We start from the raw sequence: 18,850 nt of genomic DNA, 5'->3' as shown, positions 1-18,850 counted from the left end.
TCCTGTCAATAGCGCTGCTCGCTGACTGGGGTTGAAATGTGGCGGGCAGCAATATGAAGTCATGAGGATGTCTCATAATATGTGAAGACACCCAGAAGAACCCTGATGTGAAGCGCATAAGTGTGTGTTAATGGGGTTTCTAGCCATCTGGTGAGAAGATCAAGTATTTTGTTGTTAAGATGTTTAACGTAGCGTTCTTGTTATCCCGTTTTTATTAACATTGCTGTCGATTGTGTTCTTAAACTCTGTCTAGGGAGTCATGGTGATCTTGAGAGAAGGGGTCTGCCCTGGAATAAACGAGGAATTCATTAAGGCTTTACAGTCAGAGGATATCAAAACAGGTGTTGACAATGATCACCAAATAGCAACATGTAGCTTCAGTTCATTTCATCTTTCCAGCACTAACAAGAAGTACTAGATAGTAGGAGATGAAACCATCTAGCACAGTAATAGCTTATTAAAAATGTTTTAAAAATCTTTAATGTTAGATTTATTTACTGTGTAATTATCTTGGGTCTTTTTTTTATTGTGTTGGAATTATATATCTGTATATTGTGTATTTTATGCTTCTGTAGTTATTTACTCATCCAAAATTGTTTAAAAAAAATAAAAATAAAAAGTTTTTTTCTGCTCATAGCTGTTCATACAACCACAGATCATGGTGGTCAAATCTGTCAGTCTTTAAAGTCGCCATGAAATAAAAATGGACAATTTTATTTTTGAATGGAATTTTACAGTGTTAAATGATTTCTCCAGGCAGATCTTTTTTTCCCTTCTCATTCGTGTACCCTTATAATTATAATCGTAAAGTGGTCTAAATGACTGGAGAAGTCTGTAATACATAACTAGAGAGAAGCCTGTTGTTTTTACCAAAAGATTCAGTTTAACCTTTTGGTAAAGACTGAAGTTAAAAATTGAAAAATGTGCAAATGAATTATTCACAGTAAGATCAATAACATGCATTAAAAGTAGATAGAACATTTCATGTTGCCTTATAATTGACTAAATAAACCCATACAAGCACCACAATAGAATTCCATGTGAAATTTGAGATATATTCATAATATGAGTCTTCTGGAGCCATAAGATAGCTTTGATAATGAAATTCATGTCAGAAACCTGTCAAACAAACAGTGGTATTTTGGCCTTGAATGCCTTGGCGGAGGGGGAAAAAATTCCTTGAATAATGAAATAATTTTTGGTCTGTTCCTCGCAAAAAAAAATTTGAATTGAGTTTGACAATGAACTGTCGTTGTATAGAAAAGAGCTGAGTGTGTTCCAACAAAAAAAATAACAGCGCAGTTTGAACCGACATGAATAAAAAAATAGAGGACTGTTCATTGAAGTACTGTTGCTGCTCAAGCACTATTGTCCCTTATGGGAATCAATAAAGTATTCTTTACTCCATGACTGCATGTGGCCTTGTAATAATACATGTTTAATTCTTTCAGTTGAAGACTTTGTCTCATGTAACCCAGAAGAACTTGCACGAAAGTGTTCATTGTCTTATGTGGAATGACTTCATTTTTAGTGTGCTTTTCTTACTTCAGCTAACGCCTATTAAATCAGGCCTCACCTTTATTTACCACTATCCATCACTGAGACTGTGTAACTACACTAAACAAAGTTAGCAGACTAAATACTGTGTTATCTTTCAGGCTCTAGTAGCTGTTCGGCGTGTGCTGTTGGCTCAATACACAGCTTTTCCCGTCTCTGGAGCAGATCTCTATGAGGAACTCTTGAGCTCCACAGCAATTTTGTCCACTGGCAATCCCAGGTCCCAAACATATATGTGGAGAATTCATAGTATAATATGGTGTACAGTTGAAAGGTTTGGGGTCATTGTTTTTTTTTTTTTAAGAAATTAATATTTACAAGGATGCATTTCAAAATCAAAAGTGACCGTAGAGACATTAATGTTTCTATTTTAAAGAAATGCTGTTTTTTTTGTATTCATGAAAAAATAAATATCACAATTTTCCACAAAAATATTAAAGCAGCATAACTGTTTTCAACATAAAAATAAGAAGCGTTTCTTCAGCATATTAGAATAATGTCTGAAGGATCATGACATATATCATTGGCTTCTGAAAATTCAGCTTTGCATCACAGGAATAAGTTACATTTTAAAATATATTAAAATAGAAAAATTATTTTGAAATGTAATATTGCACAATATTATTGTCTTTACTGTATTTTTGATCAATAAATGCAGCCTTCATGAACATAGCCTTCTTTGAAAATAAAAAAATAAATAAAAATCTCACCAACCCCAAACTTTTGAATGGTCTGTTGCTGCTCAAGCACTATTGTCCCTTATGGGAATCAATAAAGTATTCTTTACTCCATGACTGCATGTGGCCTTGTAATAATACATGTTTAATTCTTTCAGTTGAAGACTTTGTCTCATGTAACCCAGAAGAACTTGCACGAAAGTGTTCATTGTCTTATGTGGAATGACTTCATTTTTAGTGTGCTTTTCTTACTTCAGCTAACGCCTATTAAATCAGGCCTCACCTTTATTTACCACTATCCATCATAGAGACTGTGTAACTACACTAAACAAAGTTAGCAGACTAAATACTGTGTTATCTTTCAGGCTCTAGTAGCTGTTCGGCGTGTGCTGTTGGCTCAATACACAGCTTTTCCCGTCTCTGGAGCAGATCTCTATGAGGAACTCTTGAGCTCCACAGCAATTTTGTCCACTGGCAATCCCAGGTCCCAAACATATATGTGGAGGATTCATAGTATAATATGGTGTACAGTTGAAAGGTTTGGGGTCATTGTTTTTTTTTTTTTTAAGAAATTAATATTTACAAGGATGCATTTCAAAATCAAAAGTGACCGTAGAGACATTAATGTTTCTATTTTAAAGAAATGCAGTTTTTTTTGTATTCATGAAAAAATAAATATCACAATTTTCCACAAAAATATTAAAGCAGCATAACTGTTTTCAACATAAAAATAAGAAGCGTTTCTTCAGCATATTAGAATAATGTCTGAAGGATCATGACATATATCATTGGCTTCTGAAAATTCAGCTTTGCATCACAGGAATAAGTTACATTTTAAAATATATTAAAATAGAAAAATTATTTTGAAATGTAATATTGCACAATATTATTGTCTTTACTGTATTTTTGATCAATAAATGCAGCCTTCATGAACATAGCCTTCTTTGAAAATAAAAAAATAAATAAAAATCTCACCAACCCCAAACTTTTGAATGGTATTATTAGGTGTATGCATTTTGTATTAAGGCTCTGAGCAAAACTGTGCTGTTTTGTCTTCAGTTTGGATAAGCTGTTAGATTCTGGGCTCTACACGGGGGAGATAACTGAGCTGACAGGAAGTCCAGGGAGTGGGAAAACACAGGTGATCTTTTGTCCTGGAAACTCTTTTCAGTTTCTTGATCCTGCTCTACAATGTCAAAATCTAGCCTGCATTTATTACCTGTTAGGGTTGGGTGGGCAAATGGGTGAGTGTTCAATAATGCTCTGTGTGTCTCTCGATCACTTTGTAGGTGTGTTTTAGTGTTGCAGTTAATATATCCCACCAGCTGAAGCAGACTGTGTTTTACATTGACACAAAGAGTGGTATGTGTGCGAACCGACTGCTTCAGATGCTACAAACCAAGACCCCTAATATGGAGGAGCAGGTGAATAAAGTATAATTTAGTAATTAGTTGTGCTTCCTTGCTCAACTATTCCAAACGAACAGCATTTGTGTCATAAAGTTGATTATTTTAAACAGTATTATATCATACTGTGCTCCAGAGGTTACGTTTTTCCTTTTCAATACATTGATGGAGGCACTTCAAAAAATCAAGGTGTTCCGAGTATTTGATGTCTTCTCTTTGCTCGCATGTCTTCAAAATCTGAGATCAAATGGCCTTCAGAGGGTAAGTATTGTTCTTTTTAAAAGTCTGTTGATATAAGTGGTTGTTTGTAACAGAACTCTTGAATGTTCCCTAGGCGTCTGTCGGAGGTGGTTCAGTCAAAGCGCTGATGGTGGATTCAGTCTCTGCTGTGCTCTCATCCATGCTCGGAGGGAAACAGAATGAGGGTATTTGTTTACAATATTGCATAATACTCATCATAATGTTCTGTTCTAATTAGCATCTTATGCATCAGGTATGTCCTTGCTGATGCAAGTTGCTGGGGAGCTGAAGATGATCGCCAAAGACTTCAACATTGCTGTACTGGTATGCACCTTTCTGTTTCCTGTTACAAACAAAAACAAAACTGGAATTATTACGGAATTTCAAAATTGTGGGTCCAAGCCTGGAGAAGTCTAATGTGCATAAATACTGCTTGTTTTGTTCAAAATAGAATATGGAATTGCTCTTTGTGAATGATAATAAAATGAAAGTTAGCATAAAATGAAAATTCACCTTATGAATTTAAGTGCACGTTAGAAAAATTCATCCATAAAGATATTCTTATTTTGTTGCAATATTGGAAAAAGACAGATTTCTGCTGCCATTTAGTCTGCTCTTTCTTAGAATTGTCTGCAAGCTCGCATTCAGCCAACTTACCACATCCAATCAACAACCGATTGGTTTTTTTTCCCCCAATAATTTATTTGGCTTGGATCTAAGTCACAAGATCTGTCGCAACTTTCATTCCATTTGCATTAAGAGTGTGACTAAATATTGAAATGCCTTTTGAAATAAATTCTGGTTCTGTGAAATCATGCACTGTAGGTGACAAACCATGTGACCAAAGATGGGAATGGGCATTTGAAGGCTGGACTGGGACAGTCATGGAGTCATGTGTCGCGCACACGTGTGCTCCTGCGGAGAGTGGAGGACGCAGGGACTTCATCCTTACGAACCGCAACTCTGACCAAATCATCACGACAGGTGGTTTTTGGGGAAATAATCCTGATTTTCAAGAATAACCCAATAAAGTCTTTACTTAGTTGGGTACACATGGGACATTACTTCTATTTACTGTTGCGGTTGTTGTTTTTATAATTATCTTCAGGCTTGTCATCTGGTAGAGGAGTTTGATCTTTGTCACTGGTCTGAAGAGAGGAGAACCTCCATTTCAGGCAAGAGGAAACTAGAGGAAAGAAGTAAACCTTGACAAAAATATATAGGAGGTCTATTTAGAGTCGGTGTAAATATGTATAATATTTCTTCAAACGGTTTCTGTTGTGGTCTTTGACCGGTGATAAGACATTTTCTTTCTTTGAATGAATGTTTTTGTATATGTACCGTTTAATCAAGTCAAAAAGACCTTGCATTCTTCTTTTCTTAAAAACATTTGCATAATGTTGGCACCTTATTTAAGTGAAATTGAGCAATGAGTAAATTAAGGAGTCATGTGTCGCGCACACGTGTGCTCCTGCGGAGAGTGGAGGACGCAGGGACTTCATCCTTACGAACCGCAACTCTGACCAAATCATCACGACAGGTGGTTTTTGGGGAAATAATCCTGATTTTCAAGAATAACCCAATAAAGTCTTTACTTAGTTGGGTACACATGGGACATTACTTCTATTTACTGTTGCGGTTGTTGTTTTTATAATTATCTTCAGGCTTGTCATCTGGTAGAGGAGTTTGATCTTTGTCACTGGTCTGAAGAGAGGAGAACCTCCATTTCAGGCAAGAGGAAACTAGAGGAAAGAAGTAAACCTTGACAAAAATATATAGGAGGTCTATTTAGAGTCGGTGTAAATATGTATAATATTTCTTCAAACGGTTTCTGTTGTGGTCTTTGACCGGTGATAAGACATTTTCTTTCTTTGAATGAATGTTTTTGTATATGTACCGTTTAATCAAGTCAAAAAGACCTTGCATTCTTCTTTTCTTAAAAACATTTGCATAATGTTGGCACCTTATTTAAGTGAAATTGAGCAATGAGTAAATTAAAAAAAAAAAAAACGATTTGTTTTCCTCAGCACCACCAGTAAAAATGCACATTATTGACCATTTTCAATGGAAAAACTAAATAAATTTTTGCATTATTCTGCATCTCACCTCTATGTGTCAGTAGAACTCCAAAAATTACAGATTAGACAAGGGGGAAAACCCATGCCATGTTATACAGACACTCACACAATCACTCATACTGGAGAACAGAACTGCTGCTCCCTGTTGCGTGCTCACAATTCAGGTACAAATCAATTTCTTTGTGCACAAAAGGCTTGTTTTAATTAGAATGATTAAACAGTTGAAATTACACACAACTACCATTACTAAGCTAAAGGGCTCTTACCCAATTTACTCTACACAATTATTCATTCCACAATCATGCCTTATGGCTGTTACTATTGTATTGTTAATTACTCATCCTGTGCCCAAGAGCATACTCCATACAAACATCCTTTTCAAAACAGATAAATGACATTGTATCATGAAGTAATCAAAATCATTAGTTATCTACCTCTTTGAAGAATAAGCGTATAACATGAGTGGCAGCACTGGTCAATGTCACCAAGGTTTAAAAATGATAAATATGTGAATCCATAATGAGAATGTCAAAACCAACAAAATTGAAAACAGACAGTTTTCTAGTACAATGTGTGTAATACCACAATGTGGTAAAGCTAACAAAAACATGAAACTGAGACACCGGTTAGAAAAAGTTCATTCAGCTCGTTATTGCTGTAGCTGCGAGTCTGAAGAAACCGGTTTGCTGTTCTCTAATGAACAATGTCATTATAGGACAAAATGCCTGAGCTTTGTGGTAGTGTCCTTCCAGCAGTCTCTCTACCTCATTCAGCAGAGAGGAACCACCCTCCTCTTTCGGATGCATTCCCAGATCCAGTTGGAGGTGACCCTCTGGGCTGAACGGTCATCCTCTGGCTCTCCCAGTGTATGTGTGGCTGAAGCGGAGTCATACTCTGGCACCAAATCTCCATCGTACGCTAGGAAGTAGCGCCGAAGCTTCTCAAAGTCCTGCACTGACTCTGGGAGGTAGAGCTTCACGCCTGTGAAAATGTCCAGTAGTGTCTGCAGGAAGACGACACGGGTTTTAGTGGTGATGAAGTATTGTAACAACAAAATTACACCCATTAGCTTTAAAAGTTTTTTTTTTAATACACTAAGTCAGTGGGGTCCAGTGTTTTTTGGCCAGTCTGACTTTCACTGTGTAGGCAAAAACAGTTGAAACCAATGTAGAATATCTTCGGATAAAAGTTAAGTCACAGGTTTTCAATACACTGCTGTCACTTAATAACTTTACACAGATCTAATATAAACATGCGATTTCTTTCCCAGCGGTTTACCTTCACAGACATAACCGACAGTTTTTGTAACTTGTGTTTTCTTAAAGGGGTCATCGGATGCCCATTTTCCACAAGTTGATATGATTCTTTAGGGTCTTAATGAAAAGTCTATAACATACTTTGGATAAAGTTTCTCAATGGTAGTTCTCAGCTCTGTTTTCAGCAAGCCGTTTTAGTCCATGTTGCTTTAAATGCTAATGAGCTCTGCTGACCCCGCCCCTCTCTTCCATGGGGTGACCAGCAAGCGGCAACCTTCCGTTCTCCCTCGTGAAACCAACACGGAAGTGACTAAAACTACAATTCATCGACTGGCCGCTAAAGGCTGGCTCCAAAACCCATTTTCGGTTATCCGGCAGTGACGCGCTGCCAAGATGGCGATGGCCGGCTCCGCCTACTTTAGGCTCCAAAAACGCTCTTCGGAAACCTACGGGTGACGTCACGGACACCACGTCCGTGTTTTTATACAATCTATGGTGACGAGCAGAGTGTAAACTTAAGCCGAGAGGGTCTAAGGTAAGATGGCTTTGTCAATCAACTATCATGGGAGGGGCCTGTGCAGAACTAGGTCATTCTGCCAGGAATCTCAGAACGGTGATTTAAGAAAGGGGATTTTCAAAATAGGGATTTAAAAAAAAAACACTGGGTGAATTTTTATCATTATAGGGTGGATGTGTATACACACTTCCGACATATTTATGTTCAAACAACATGTAAAGTGAATTTAGCATCCGATGACCCCTTTAACAAACTTGTGTGTATTTGACCGTTGACATGCAAGAGAACTTAGTGTAGTACTCACATGCCGTGTGACGGCAGCTTTCTGTGCGCATGCTTTGGATGTGTGCGCTCAGAAAACCATATTATCAGAAGTTTAAACTGATATGGCTTTAAAACACATGATTTCAGCATGATAGATGTGATAAAACAACATGTTTTTTGACAAAGTATCCGAGGTATGAGATGTAAAGGCACAGCCCTATTAAGGAAAAAGGAGGCAGGGAGCAGCGGCTCATTTGCATTTAAAGAGACAGCCTGTTTCTGCTTCCACTCAAAATAGGCATTTTCAAAATGATATAATAAATTATTGTAGGGTATTTTGAGCTGTAACTTCACAGACACATTCTGGGGACACCTCAGACTTATATTACATCTTGTAAAAAGGGGCATAATAGGTGCCCTTCAAGTACAAAATAGGCATCAAAAGAGGTTAAAAAAAAAAACCTTTTCGTTTTTTGGGTCAGTTGTTTGAACAGTCTTCAATTTGCTTTGTCCATTGCTGTGAACGGGTTCTGTTTTTATCTGAAATAGAACAAGATCACAGGGTTTGAGTGGAGAGATGATCTAAAAACGGATAAATGAAACTGGTGTTCAAAGAAAATATGCTGCCGTTTCAAAGTTTGGGGTAACTAAGTTAAGTTTAGGCCAGTAAACAAGCAGCACAACCATTTTCAAAATTGATAATAATAGTAAATGTTTTTTGAGCACCAAATCAGCATGATAGAATGATTTCTGAAGGATCATGTGACACTGAAGACTGGAGTAATGGCTGTTGAAAATCAACTTTACCATCATAGGAATAAATTACATTTTAAAATCTATTAAAACAGTTCATTCAAATAAATTGTAATAATATCTGACAACATTACTGTTTTACTGCATTTTGATCAAATAAATGCAGCCTTGGTGAGCATAAGAGACTTAAAAAAAAAAACATCTTGATGACCTTAAACTTTTGAATAGTATTGTATAGCATATATGGGTTCATCAGATAACAAACCTTCTTGGCATCTTGTTTCTCTGCGGGTAGTTTCCTCTTAACTGCTGGAGAAGATGATTCTGTTTTCACTGCCTTTACTTTGGGAGCACGACCATTTTCTGAACAGTTGGAACAATTATAGAATGTAAGAACTTTTTTAATGGTATTTTTATGATGCAGATGTCACACTTGACAACTACAGACCAAACAGGATCTGTTCATGGTGAACACTTACTGGTCTTGTTAGCTGTGGAAGCTCCATGAGATGCAGAGAGAGAGCTTCCTCCACTCTCACCTCCTGAGGAGCTCTTGTCATTTTGGCTAGTTTTAGACGGACCAGCTGTCACCTCAAAATCACAGTTCTCCTTTGAAATACGATACAGCTCCTGCAAAAAATAAATAAAATATTTAGTAAAAAAAAAAAAAAGATTACAATATTTGATTTACAAACCAACCTAATAGTTTGCAGGAAAAAAAAAAAGTTTTATTTATAAGAAAGATCATTTATTTAAAGTTGCAATTCTTTCCTATAGTAACTTCAGTAAAAAAAAAAATGGATGGGGATGGGTTGTACCCATCAGATGTTGACTGGTTTTTGTGATGTTGGCATTGCACTAAAAAAAAAAAAATGAATGCGAGCTTGTAGTCAATTGTAGATGGGTGGAGTTTAAGCAGACTAAATGAATGGAGAAGTTTGGCATACATCAGAGAAAAAAAATGCCATTTTACCAGAAGATCGAGTTATGACATTTTGATTAACAACAAAAAATGTGGATCTTATTGTGAATGACTAATCCTTGTATATACCATGCATTTCTAAAACACATGGTTAATATTTGAATTTTTGTCCACTTATTTCACTGATTTATCGTTTTGAACATGCTATGAAAATACATGTAACATTATCTTTGAGATGCTTGATGGCACATTCTACAGTTCCTGGTTGCATCTCTATGTAAAATGCATACGAATATGCAAATATTTTCCAATCAAGGTTACCTTGAGCTGCTGAAGGTTAGTGGCGGTCTTCCAATCTTTGTCGTCTCTCATTCGAGTGCATCGTGGGAAGCGGATGGATATGCCATCTGCAGTGTGCATTTCTGATTTGGAAAACTCGGCTCCTGTTATTTCCCACACTGGTGCTTTCTGTGAACATTGACATACAGGATATATTATTCCTGATAGTCCAATACACAACACAAACTACTACAGTTTCAATTCAGTACAAACATCTTAAACATTTAAGTGTTGTACGGTCTATTAAACACATTCTTCTGAGTTAAAGAGATAACAAGCCAATAAAGTTCCTTCATTGCCATTTTTCTATCACATTCTCAACTGTAACCAGGCTTTTAACAGAGCCTCATCAAGCTCATTTCACATTACAAGCACATAAACATTAAGCATCCCTTCGGTCGTATTAGGAAGAGTCTTACTTCTGGATCTCGGATAATGAAATCTGGGTAATAGTTCTTGACGATCTTCAACCATCCTGGGATCTTGCTTGGATCCTGTGAAAGCAAGATAGATAGGAAACTTATGAGATACATCTTTCATAAATCTGATACGGCAATGGAGGCACTACTGATTAAATCATGATATTTACCTTGCCAATTTTGATGACGTCCAAATCCTTCTGCAGTCTGGCTAAGGTGGCGTCGTCATAGCCTCCTGAACACTTGGTCACAGTGCACCACTTCTTGGATTCTGGGTCATAGCATCCCATAAGGAAACTGGACATAATTCCACCTGGCACACAGAAAAACATAATATTTCTCTCTAGCAATTCTGAAGTTCAGTTATTGTTTAAAACCATTTGGATTGGACTGCCGATACTGACCATTTGAGCCTTTGCCATAGAAAGCACCAAGCACCACGAGGTCAGCGGTGTCCGCCATTGCTCCTTCGTTCAGATAGTCCTTTTTCACCTTTAACCAGTGACGTTTTCCTGGTTCATAATACCCCTGAAACAGCAACAAAACCATGAAGTGACCCAAACAAACACAAATGCACTGCACTTTTTAATTTTAAAGCCACAAGCTGTCAGAATGCTTCTGTTTTTGGCAGCTATTAACATAGGTGTATCATACTACTTAATATTTGTACAAATTAGGTAAATTTTTTAATGTGACTTGTCTATTCCGACCAGTGTGTATAAAAAGAGTGGGTTCCAGTTTCGTCCTCTGCTATTCACTGTTGCTTAGGAAAAACTGTTTAAGAGTGCCACCAAATTATAGGTTTATGTAACAGCAGCGACTCATGTAACCAGTAGTGCACGTATAATTGGTTGGCCAGTTTTATTTGCAGTGGCATGGAAAACAGATTAGAACACCTTTCTGAAAAGAAAAATGTGTTGTATTGTTGGCATGCAAATCTATTACATGCTATTATCACACTCAGATCATACTCAGGCTGTACCTTGATATCCTTCAGAACCAAACCCTCAAGTCCTTCTCTGATGACACGTGTGATCATTTCTGCCAGATCAGCAGCTCTCTGTTGGGACACAATGTCATTAGCTTTATAAAATCATCCACCCTCAAGTCTTATCATAACAAACTTTTAATTAACTTGACCTGCCTACACATTTGTAAGCATTCTTGAACATTGAGAACATATGTGACCATGGACCACAAAACCAGTCATAAGGGTCAATTTTTCAAAATTGAGATTTATACATCATCTGAAAGCTGAATAAATAAGCTTTCCATTAATGTATGGTTTGTTAGGGTAGGACAATATTTGGCCGAGATACAACTATTTCAAAATCTGTAATTTGAGGGAGCAAAAAAAATAAACATATTGAGAAAATTGCCTTTAAAGTTGTCCAAATGAAGTTCTTAGCAATGCATATTACTAAACAAAAATGAAGTTTTGATATATTTACGGTAGGAAATTGACAAAATATCTACATGGAATATGATCTTTACTTAATATAGTGAACACAACATGCAGTTTTTAAATGAAGGTTTTTATTATTAAGGGAAAACAAAATCCAAAACTACATATATATATATATATATATATATATATATATATACATATCTCTCTCTCTATATATATATATATACCCATACATATATATTTATTTACATATGTGTGTGTGTGTGACCCTGGACCACAAAACCAGTCATAAGGGTCAATTTTTCAAAATTGAGATTTATACATCATCTGAAAGCTGAATAAATAAGCTTTCCATTAATGTATGGTTTGTTAGGATAGGACAATATTTGGCCGAGATACAACTATTTCAAAATCTGTAATTTGAGGGAGCAAAAAAATAAACATATTGAGAAAATTGCCTTTAAAGTTGTCCAAAGGAAGTTCTTAGCAATGCATATTACTAAACAAAAATGAAGTTTTGATATATTTACGGTAGGAAATTGACAAAATATCTACATGGAATATGATCTTTACTTAATATCCTAATGATTTTTGGCATAAAAGAAAAATAAATAATTTTGACCCATACAATGTATTTTTGGCTATTGCTACAAATATAGCCCAGCGACTTAAGACTGGTTTTGTGGTCCAGGGTCACATATGCATGATAAGTAGAGAAGGAAAAGCATATATATAAAAAAAAAAAAAAAAAAACACTGCACAACTGACCGTGACATGCTTCATTTCTGAGAACAGAATCCTGTTAGGAACTTCCTTCATATTGTCATGGAGAAACTTTCTTCTCTCACAGAGAGGCCTGGAAAACATCACCACATCAACATCTTTTCGAGTCTTGCCATGAAAACCTCAATCAACATTTAATATAAAATATAAATGTGTAATTTTTCTCTAAAACCTGCAATATCTTTCAGATAAATGAAAAATGCATTCCTTTAGGTTGACTCACTTGTCCATGAGACTGACACCATTGAAATAAATGCAGTCGAACACGAACAGACCCACTTGAGCATCCTGGAAAGCTGCTTTCTAAAAACACAAACAAAAAGAAATTAATACTTTTATTCAGCAAGCATACATTAAAGTGATCAAAAGTAACAGTAAAGGCATTTATAATGTTACAAAAGATTTCTATTTCAAACATACTGTTCTTTTTTTTTTCTACAGCACTACAATACAAAATCCTGAACAAATGTATTAATATAAAATTAAATATTGATAATAAAATCAATATTTATTATATAAAAAATATTAATAAGTAGTAATAATATTTGACAATATTACTGTTTTACTTTATTTATACTCAAAATACATCCAGCCTGGGTGAGCATAAGAGACTTAATCAAAAAATAAAAAAATAAATAAAAAAATAAAAATCATACATATCCCAAACTTTTGAACAGTAGCATGAGTTTAAGTGGATTCATTTTATTATGCCTTTTTTTCCCTTTTTTTTTACAGCATCCATTCAGATCAGTCAAGTTACATTTGAGAGTTGGGACAGACGGCTCAGTGAAGCATCAACCTCCTGAACAGTTAGAAGACTCTTGGCTGCTGGAGGGAAAGACTTGCCGTCCTCAAAAAACATCCGCACCGTCTCTGAAACATCACCCTATATGAAACCGATAAAGATCAGAAAAGGAAAAAGGTCAAGTATTTCTCAAAACAACTGACTTCTTTTGAAAAAGAAATATGTTAAGCAATGTGACAAACCTGTTCCAAGTCTTGCACCATCTCATCCTGACTGCAATTCAATATGCGGCTGAAAAGCTTGACAATTTGTTTGTCATTGAGGTTGTACACATTCTTAACCACTCCTGGGAGGAGAAGCTTCACTGTCAGGTACAAATCTCCTCGGAATTTGTCTGTAAAGATGTGGGAGGCATATTAACGGAGAACAAAAAAAGATGCTTTTGATAACACTTTTTAAGCGATTTGTTTTCATGTTGGCCCATAGTTTCAATGCTCACCTCCACCAGAGCCTTTTGTTAAGAAGTCTCTGATGATCTCGGTCTTGGCATTATAGCTGGACTTCTCTGCGACTAAGGCACAAAGTTTGCGGAACTCCCGCAGTAAGCAGTCTTTATGGTTGGGATCACATAGCTGAGCTGATAAAGCGCTACCCTGAGTGGGTTTGGCTGGAGATGGTCCAGGACTGGAGGAAGAGGAACCGGCCTTGGTAGCTGTGGACACATGATAATCTTTGTATTAAGTTGGTAGAGCATGACAGTATTACATGATAGATTATACATCTATATCATAGCTGTCCAAAATGAACTTTTGTCCAAAATTATCTTTGGTGGGTTAAGAGAATTACTTGCCAGTTGGCAAGACATTTTATAAAACGAAATAGTGAGAATAATCTGAAACTCGTCCATCTTAATTTAAACCAAGATACACTAAATGTCTATATGAAGACGTCCAAGTCCGTCAAGAGATTTTTCTTTTAAATTAGCATGTTTATCAGGCTCCTATAAAAATAACACTGGACATTTTTGAAAATAAGCCATTTCATAACTGACGAATAACCTTTTTTTTTTTTTTTTGCAGTTAAAATGAAACTACTGAACCTAAACATAGGAGCCTGATAAAAATGCTTATTTAAAAGAAAAAAAAATCCCTTAGAAAAAAACTTTTGCATCTGTCTCCATACACAGTACTAAGTGACTACAAAGATAATTTGTACACATGACCTTTTATTCCTAAAAATAAAGAAAAAATCATTAAAAAAAAAAACTATATATAGAGATGAAAATATACAGCACAAAAATACAATATTGCAGGAATACTGTAATATAATTCATTATCAGTAATATGGCTGGTAAAAGTTAATTTTGGACAATGTAAATTATATTTAAATCTCTACGGTCTCTACAGCAACCAATATTAAGCAGCCAACTCTTTTTAACATCGATAAAAAGAAGATATGTTTCCTGAGCAGCAAATCAGCATATTAGAATGATTTCTGAAGGATCTGAAAATTGGCTGCTGGAGATTTGCCATCACAGGAATAAATTACATTTTAAAATATATTTCAACAGAAAATTGTTTCATAGTATTACTGTTTTTACTGTATTGATTAAATAAATAGAGCCTTGGTGAGCATAAAAGACTTTCAAAAACAATAAAAATATATATTACTGACCCCAAACTTCTGAACCACAGTGTGCATTACAAAAAGCAAAAACAACAAAAAATATCAGCAAAAAAAAGCATTTTGTGCAACTCTCTTAGTCTTGTACCTGTAAAGCCAGAAAACTTGCGAGGAGCATTGACTGTTGGATCAGATAGCGGTGCTGACAGCTGCCCACTGTTATTTAACTTTGCTTGCGCTTTCTTCTTTGGGGATGCATTGGCTTTGGCTGCCAGCTCTGTTAGAGAAGAGAAGAGAAGAGAGAGACTGCTCAACATATGTCAAGTCTACAGTGACAACTGATCATGCAAACTAAACAAGGAGAGTAAAGCAAACGGTAACAAATGGCCTGGATACCTGAAACATGTTTATTGATTAGCTCTTTATCCTCATCCTGAAGTTCCTCCCATCCCTCCAGCTCTGTGATGTCGTTGATTTTCTTCGTGGTGGCACGTGCTCTCTCAAGCTTCTCAAAGATGCACTTCAAGTGGTACCACTCCTTCATTTCTCCTGCAGACTCACTGAATGGGTTTGGCACTATCTTGCCAACCCGGACCAGCCCCTTCATGATCTTGTCTTTGCATTTCTTGCAGCCAGCCGTGCCACGTTTGGCATATTCCACACAGTATCTCTGCTCTGCCATGACTGGTCGTCCACTTTGCCACTCAGGCCAAGAAACGTGGAAATAAGAGCTGGAGCGGAGACTAAACTGGCGAATTTGTGGCACACAGAAAAAGATGCCACTGGGGCTAGATGCAAAGCCCCAAGAAAATATAAGAGTCCTGGAGCACTGGAGAGATGGATGATCTAGTGTTCCTCTAAATGAAGTTTCCCTACAAAGGTTTGGCAAAGATGATCTGCTGAGTGTCCTCACTGCCCTGCCAAGCCAAAGACTGGGCATAAAGTTCAGTAAAACGGAGTTTCCATCTTACACAGCAGAAGTGATTTCTGCAAGAAAATAGAAAATGCTCGTCTTTAAACAGCATTCAGCTGTATTTTTTGACAAACTAGAGTTGTGTGGAAATGTTAAGCTTAGTATTGTAAGTATAGGCTGGTGAGGTGGCAGCTAAACTGAAATAACATTTATTTTCATTAAGCAATAACATTATAAGAAAGAAACTTAAAACAACATCCAACTTGAAACATTCTTAGATGGCAGAGAAAAGAACAAATTAACACAAATGCCTAAACAGAATTATAATATGCAAGGGTATAAGTGTAATGGTATACATTCAAATCAATACTTAATGCAATTATATTCAAAGAGCTTCCAGCACTCTCAATAATCGGCCTGATTTTACTTTTTCACTACTAGTGCAGTTACATTTATGAATATGTCTTTGTGTGCACACGTATAACAGTCAATTATAATATAAAACACCTGCAGTCCAGCACAATACATTGCAGAAGAAATACATTAATAAGCAATTTCAGTTAACTTTAGTATAAACAAATACTAGAAATGTCATTTTCAAACAGCATGTGCCGAAATTGTCATTTGATACTGATATAATTGTCACTTACAATTCTATTTTCAGTGGTTCGGTTTACGTGTCGCTTTGTTGATCAACGTGGAATTAGCTCACATGCTAATCTTAGCTGAACAATGCAGCAGCAGCCATAAGACCAGCTAACTGTGAGAGGATATACAGAAACTCATCTCAATCACATTTTACCTCAGTTTTCAATGCAAGATGATCCCAGGCTCCTTGCGTAAAGATTTTCATTTTAAAAACAATTTACTAATGTGTTAGCAAAAAAAGAACATGATTTATAAATTGTGTGCGGTCCCCTTTAAATCACATGAGCGCTTCCTCTTTGTTTGGAAGTGTTTCCTGTGTAGGGATGGGCGTATCGATCTGAGGTATCTCAAACTATAAATATCGATACTAAGGTGTGTTTTATTTACCAGTGATTTTGTTTATTTAACAAAAAAATAATGCATTGAATTGGACGAATAACCTATGTTAGTAAATAATTGTGCAGGATAGAACTATATTCCATCTGAACACATGCAAATATTGCAAGACAGAACCAATCCATCACAGAGAGCATTCACTCACTTCTGACAGTGCATTCAAACAGGGCTGCTTTTCCCAAAAGTGTCATAAGAAAGCATTAACGCTTTTGGGAACGGCAGCCCTGAACAATGCTTATCAGAGGACAGAAGAAAAAAAACATATATGTTCGAGTTATTTCACAATAAACAAATTGAAATTAGCCTACATAGTTTGTGCAATTACATTTATTGAAATAGAACATTGAAAGATAATATTGATCGTATTCTATTCTGTAATGTTAATATAAATCATACACTGTCAAAAAAAAGGTTGCATTTTATGCGTGCAACAGTCTGTCACTGGCAGTCCCTTATGAAAACGAACCATGGTTTTACTAAAGTGACCATAGTTCAACTGTAGTATTTGTAGATTCGAATCATGTGTAAAAAAAACATATTTGAACCATGGGTAAACAAAAATATAACCTAATACGTTACAATTAAGGCGTATTGAATGTTATTATGCGTTTTAAATAAAGTTAAGTGGTTATCATTACCCATTTTACTCTTAGTAATGTAATAAATTTCATAATTTAAAAGTTTAGTTCAGAAGTATCGTATCGGTATCGATATCAATGATACTGCCTTGAAAAATATCGGTATCGTATCGAAAACAAAATAAGTGGTATCGCCCATCCCTATTCCTGTACAGTGCGCATGTGCACCGTACCCATGTTCATTTTTGCAATGTATTGGCCTGCTTTAGCCACAAATCCAAGGCGACCGCTATCAAACTCATCTTAAAGGGGTCATATGATGCGATTTCAAGTTTTCCTTTCTCTTTGGAGTGTTACAAGCTGATCGTGCATAGATAAGATCCCTGAAGTTGCAACGGCTAAAGTCACAAACCCAAAGAGATATTCTTTATCAAAGTTAAGACTCTGCCACGCCCCCCTAAAACGGCTCGTTCTAACACGCCCCCACATATCTACCTCACTATGTGGAAATATTAGCATAATGCCGCCCAAATGTTCACGCAAAGAAAGAAGACGTGGTTTCAGTAACCGCAGTTAGGGTTGAAGCAGCCATGTCAGGGAGACGCTGTGTGTTTCTAGGCGAAAGCAAAAGCACTTTATTTGGCCTTCCGAAAGTAGATGCATTTAGGAATCTTTAAGATGCTTTTTTAAAGATCATTATTTTGTGTATTTGGTGTAACAGAATATGTTGACATGCTTTAATGTTCAAAAAACATTTTTCAAATACTGTACATTATTATAGGTCCTCAATGGTCCTCAAGGGAGGGAAAAAAAGCTCGGTAAAAGGCGGGATCGAACCCGGGTCGATCGCGTCAAAAAGTCAGTGACACGCACTTATCCATCAGCACCATTGGAACTGATGTTTCACAGCCACTTTTTACTAAATGTAAATACACACCCCGTATTTTTTATTCCAGAGTAAGGGCAATTCATACAATACATTTAAACTGAGCTACTTTAATACCATCTCCAAACTTTCTACCATGACTCTGCTGTTCTTTGGCTGGTTCTTCCCTGTATACGTTGATTGACAGATGTCTCGTCCAGTCAGCGGTGAGTAATCCCAAACCAATGTGCTGTCTCAAACTATACCTACCTTTTCCGGTTTGTCTGATTTGTCGTTGTGTTTTCTGACTTGTTCATTTGTTTTCAGATTCTGACTTGTTATTTTGTTTTTGAATTTGTCATTGTGTTTTCTGACTTGTTATAATGTTTTCTGAATTGTTGTTGTGTTTTCTGAATTGTTATTTTGTTTTTTAGACTTGCATTTGCATTTGTAATTTGTTCTT

General features: G+C 36.2%; 2 protein-coding genes across 2 annotated transcripts; one reads left to right on the top strand and one right to left on the bottom strand.

The window, feature by feature from the left end:
• The first annotated feature begins 48 nt into the window (after positions 1-48).
• On the top strand, positions 49-5,232 carry LOC107572426 (DNA repair protein RAD51 homolog 4-like). The gene is made up of 11 exons (XM_016258858.1): positions 49-150; positions 254-341; positions 1,452-1,510; positions 1,659-1,777; positions 3,294-3,375; positions 3,524-3,658; positions 3,806-3,901; positions 3,975-4,065; positions 4,134-4,204; positions 4,706-4,864; positions 4,989-5,232. Exons 2-11 carry the CDS (start codon positions 260-262, stop codon positions 5,088-5,090), a joined length of 996 nt encoding a protein of 331 aa, XP_016114344.1. The 5' UTR covers positions 49-150; positions 254-259; the 3' UTR covers positions 5,091-5,232.
• Positions 5,233-6,072: 840 nt separating this feature from the next.
• LOC107572423 (DNA ligase 3-like) lies at positions 6,073-16,857 on the bottom strand. The gene is made up of 17 exons (XM_016258855.1): positions 16,703-16,857; positions 15,384-15,974; positions 15,136-15,264; positions 13,864-14,076; positions 13,607-13,758; positions 13,380-13,505; positions 12,843-12,922; positions 12,605-12,692; positions 11,411-11,488; positions 10,833-10,956; positions 10,599-10,741; positions 10,429-10,503; positions 9,992-10,138; positions 9,228-9,378; positions 9,014-9,111; positions 8,458-8,535; positions 6,073-6,961 (listed from the first exon to the last, which is right to left on the bottom strand). The coding sequence occupies exons 2-17, from the start codon at positions 15,925-15,927 to the stop codon at positions 6,728-6,730; spliced, it is 2,460 nt and encodes an 819-aa protein (XP_016114341.1). The 5' UTR covers positions 15,928-15,974; positions 16,703-16,857; the 3' UTR covers positions 6,073-6,727.
• Between the last annotated feature and the right edge of the window lie 1,993 nt (positions 16,858-18,850).

The sequence above is a fragment of the Sinocyclocheilus grahami genome, unplaced genomic scaffold, assembly GCF_001515645.1.
Source record: "Sinocyclocheilus grahami isolate Dianchi unplaced genomic scaffold, SAMN03320097.WGS_v1.1 scaffold1749.1, whole genome shotgun sequence".
Lineage (NCBI taxonomy): Eukaryota > Metazoa > Chordata > Actinopteri > Cypriniformes > Cyprinidae > Sinocyclocheilus > Sinocyclocheilus grahami.
Note: the sequence above shows the minus strand (reverse complement) of the source record. Positions and strands in the feature narration are given on the sequence as shown.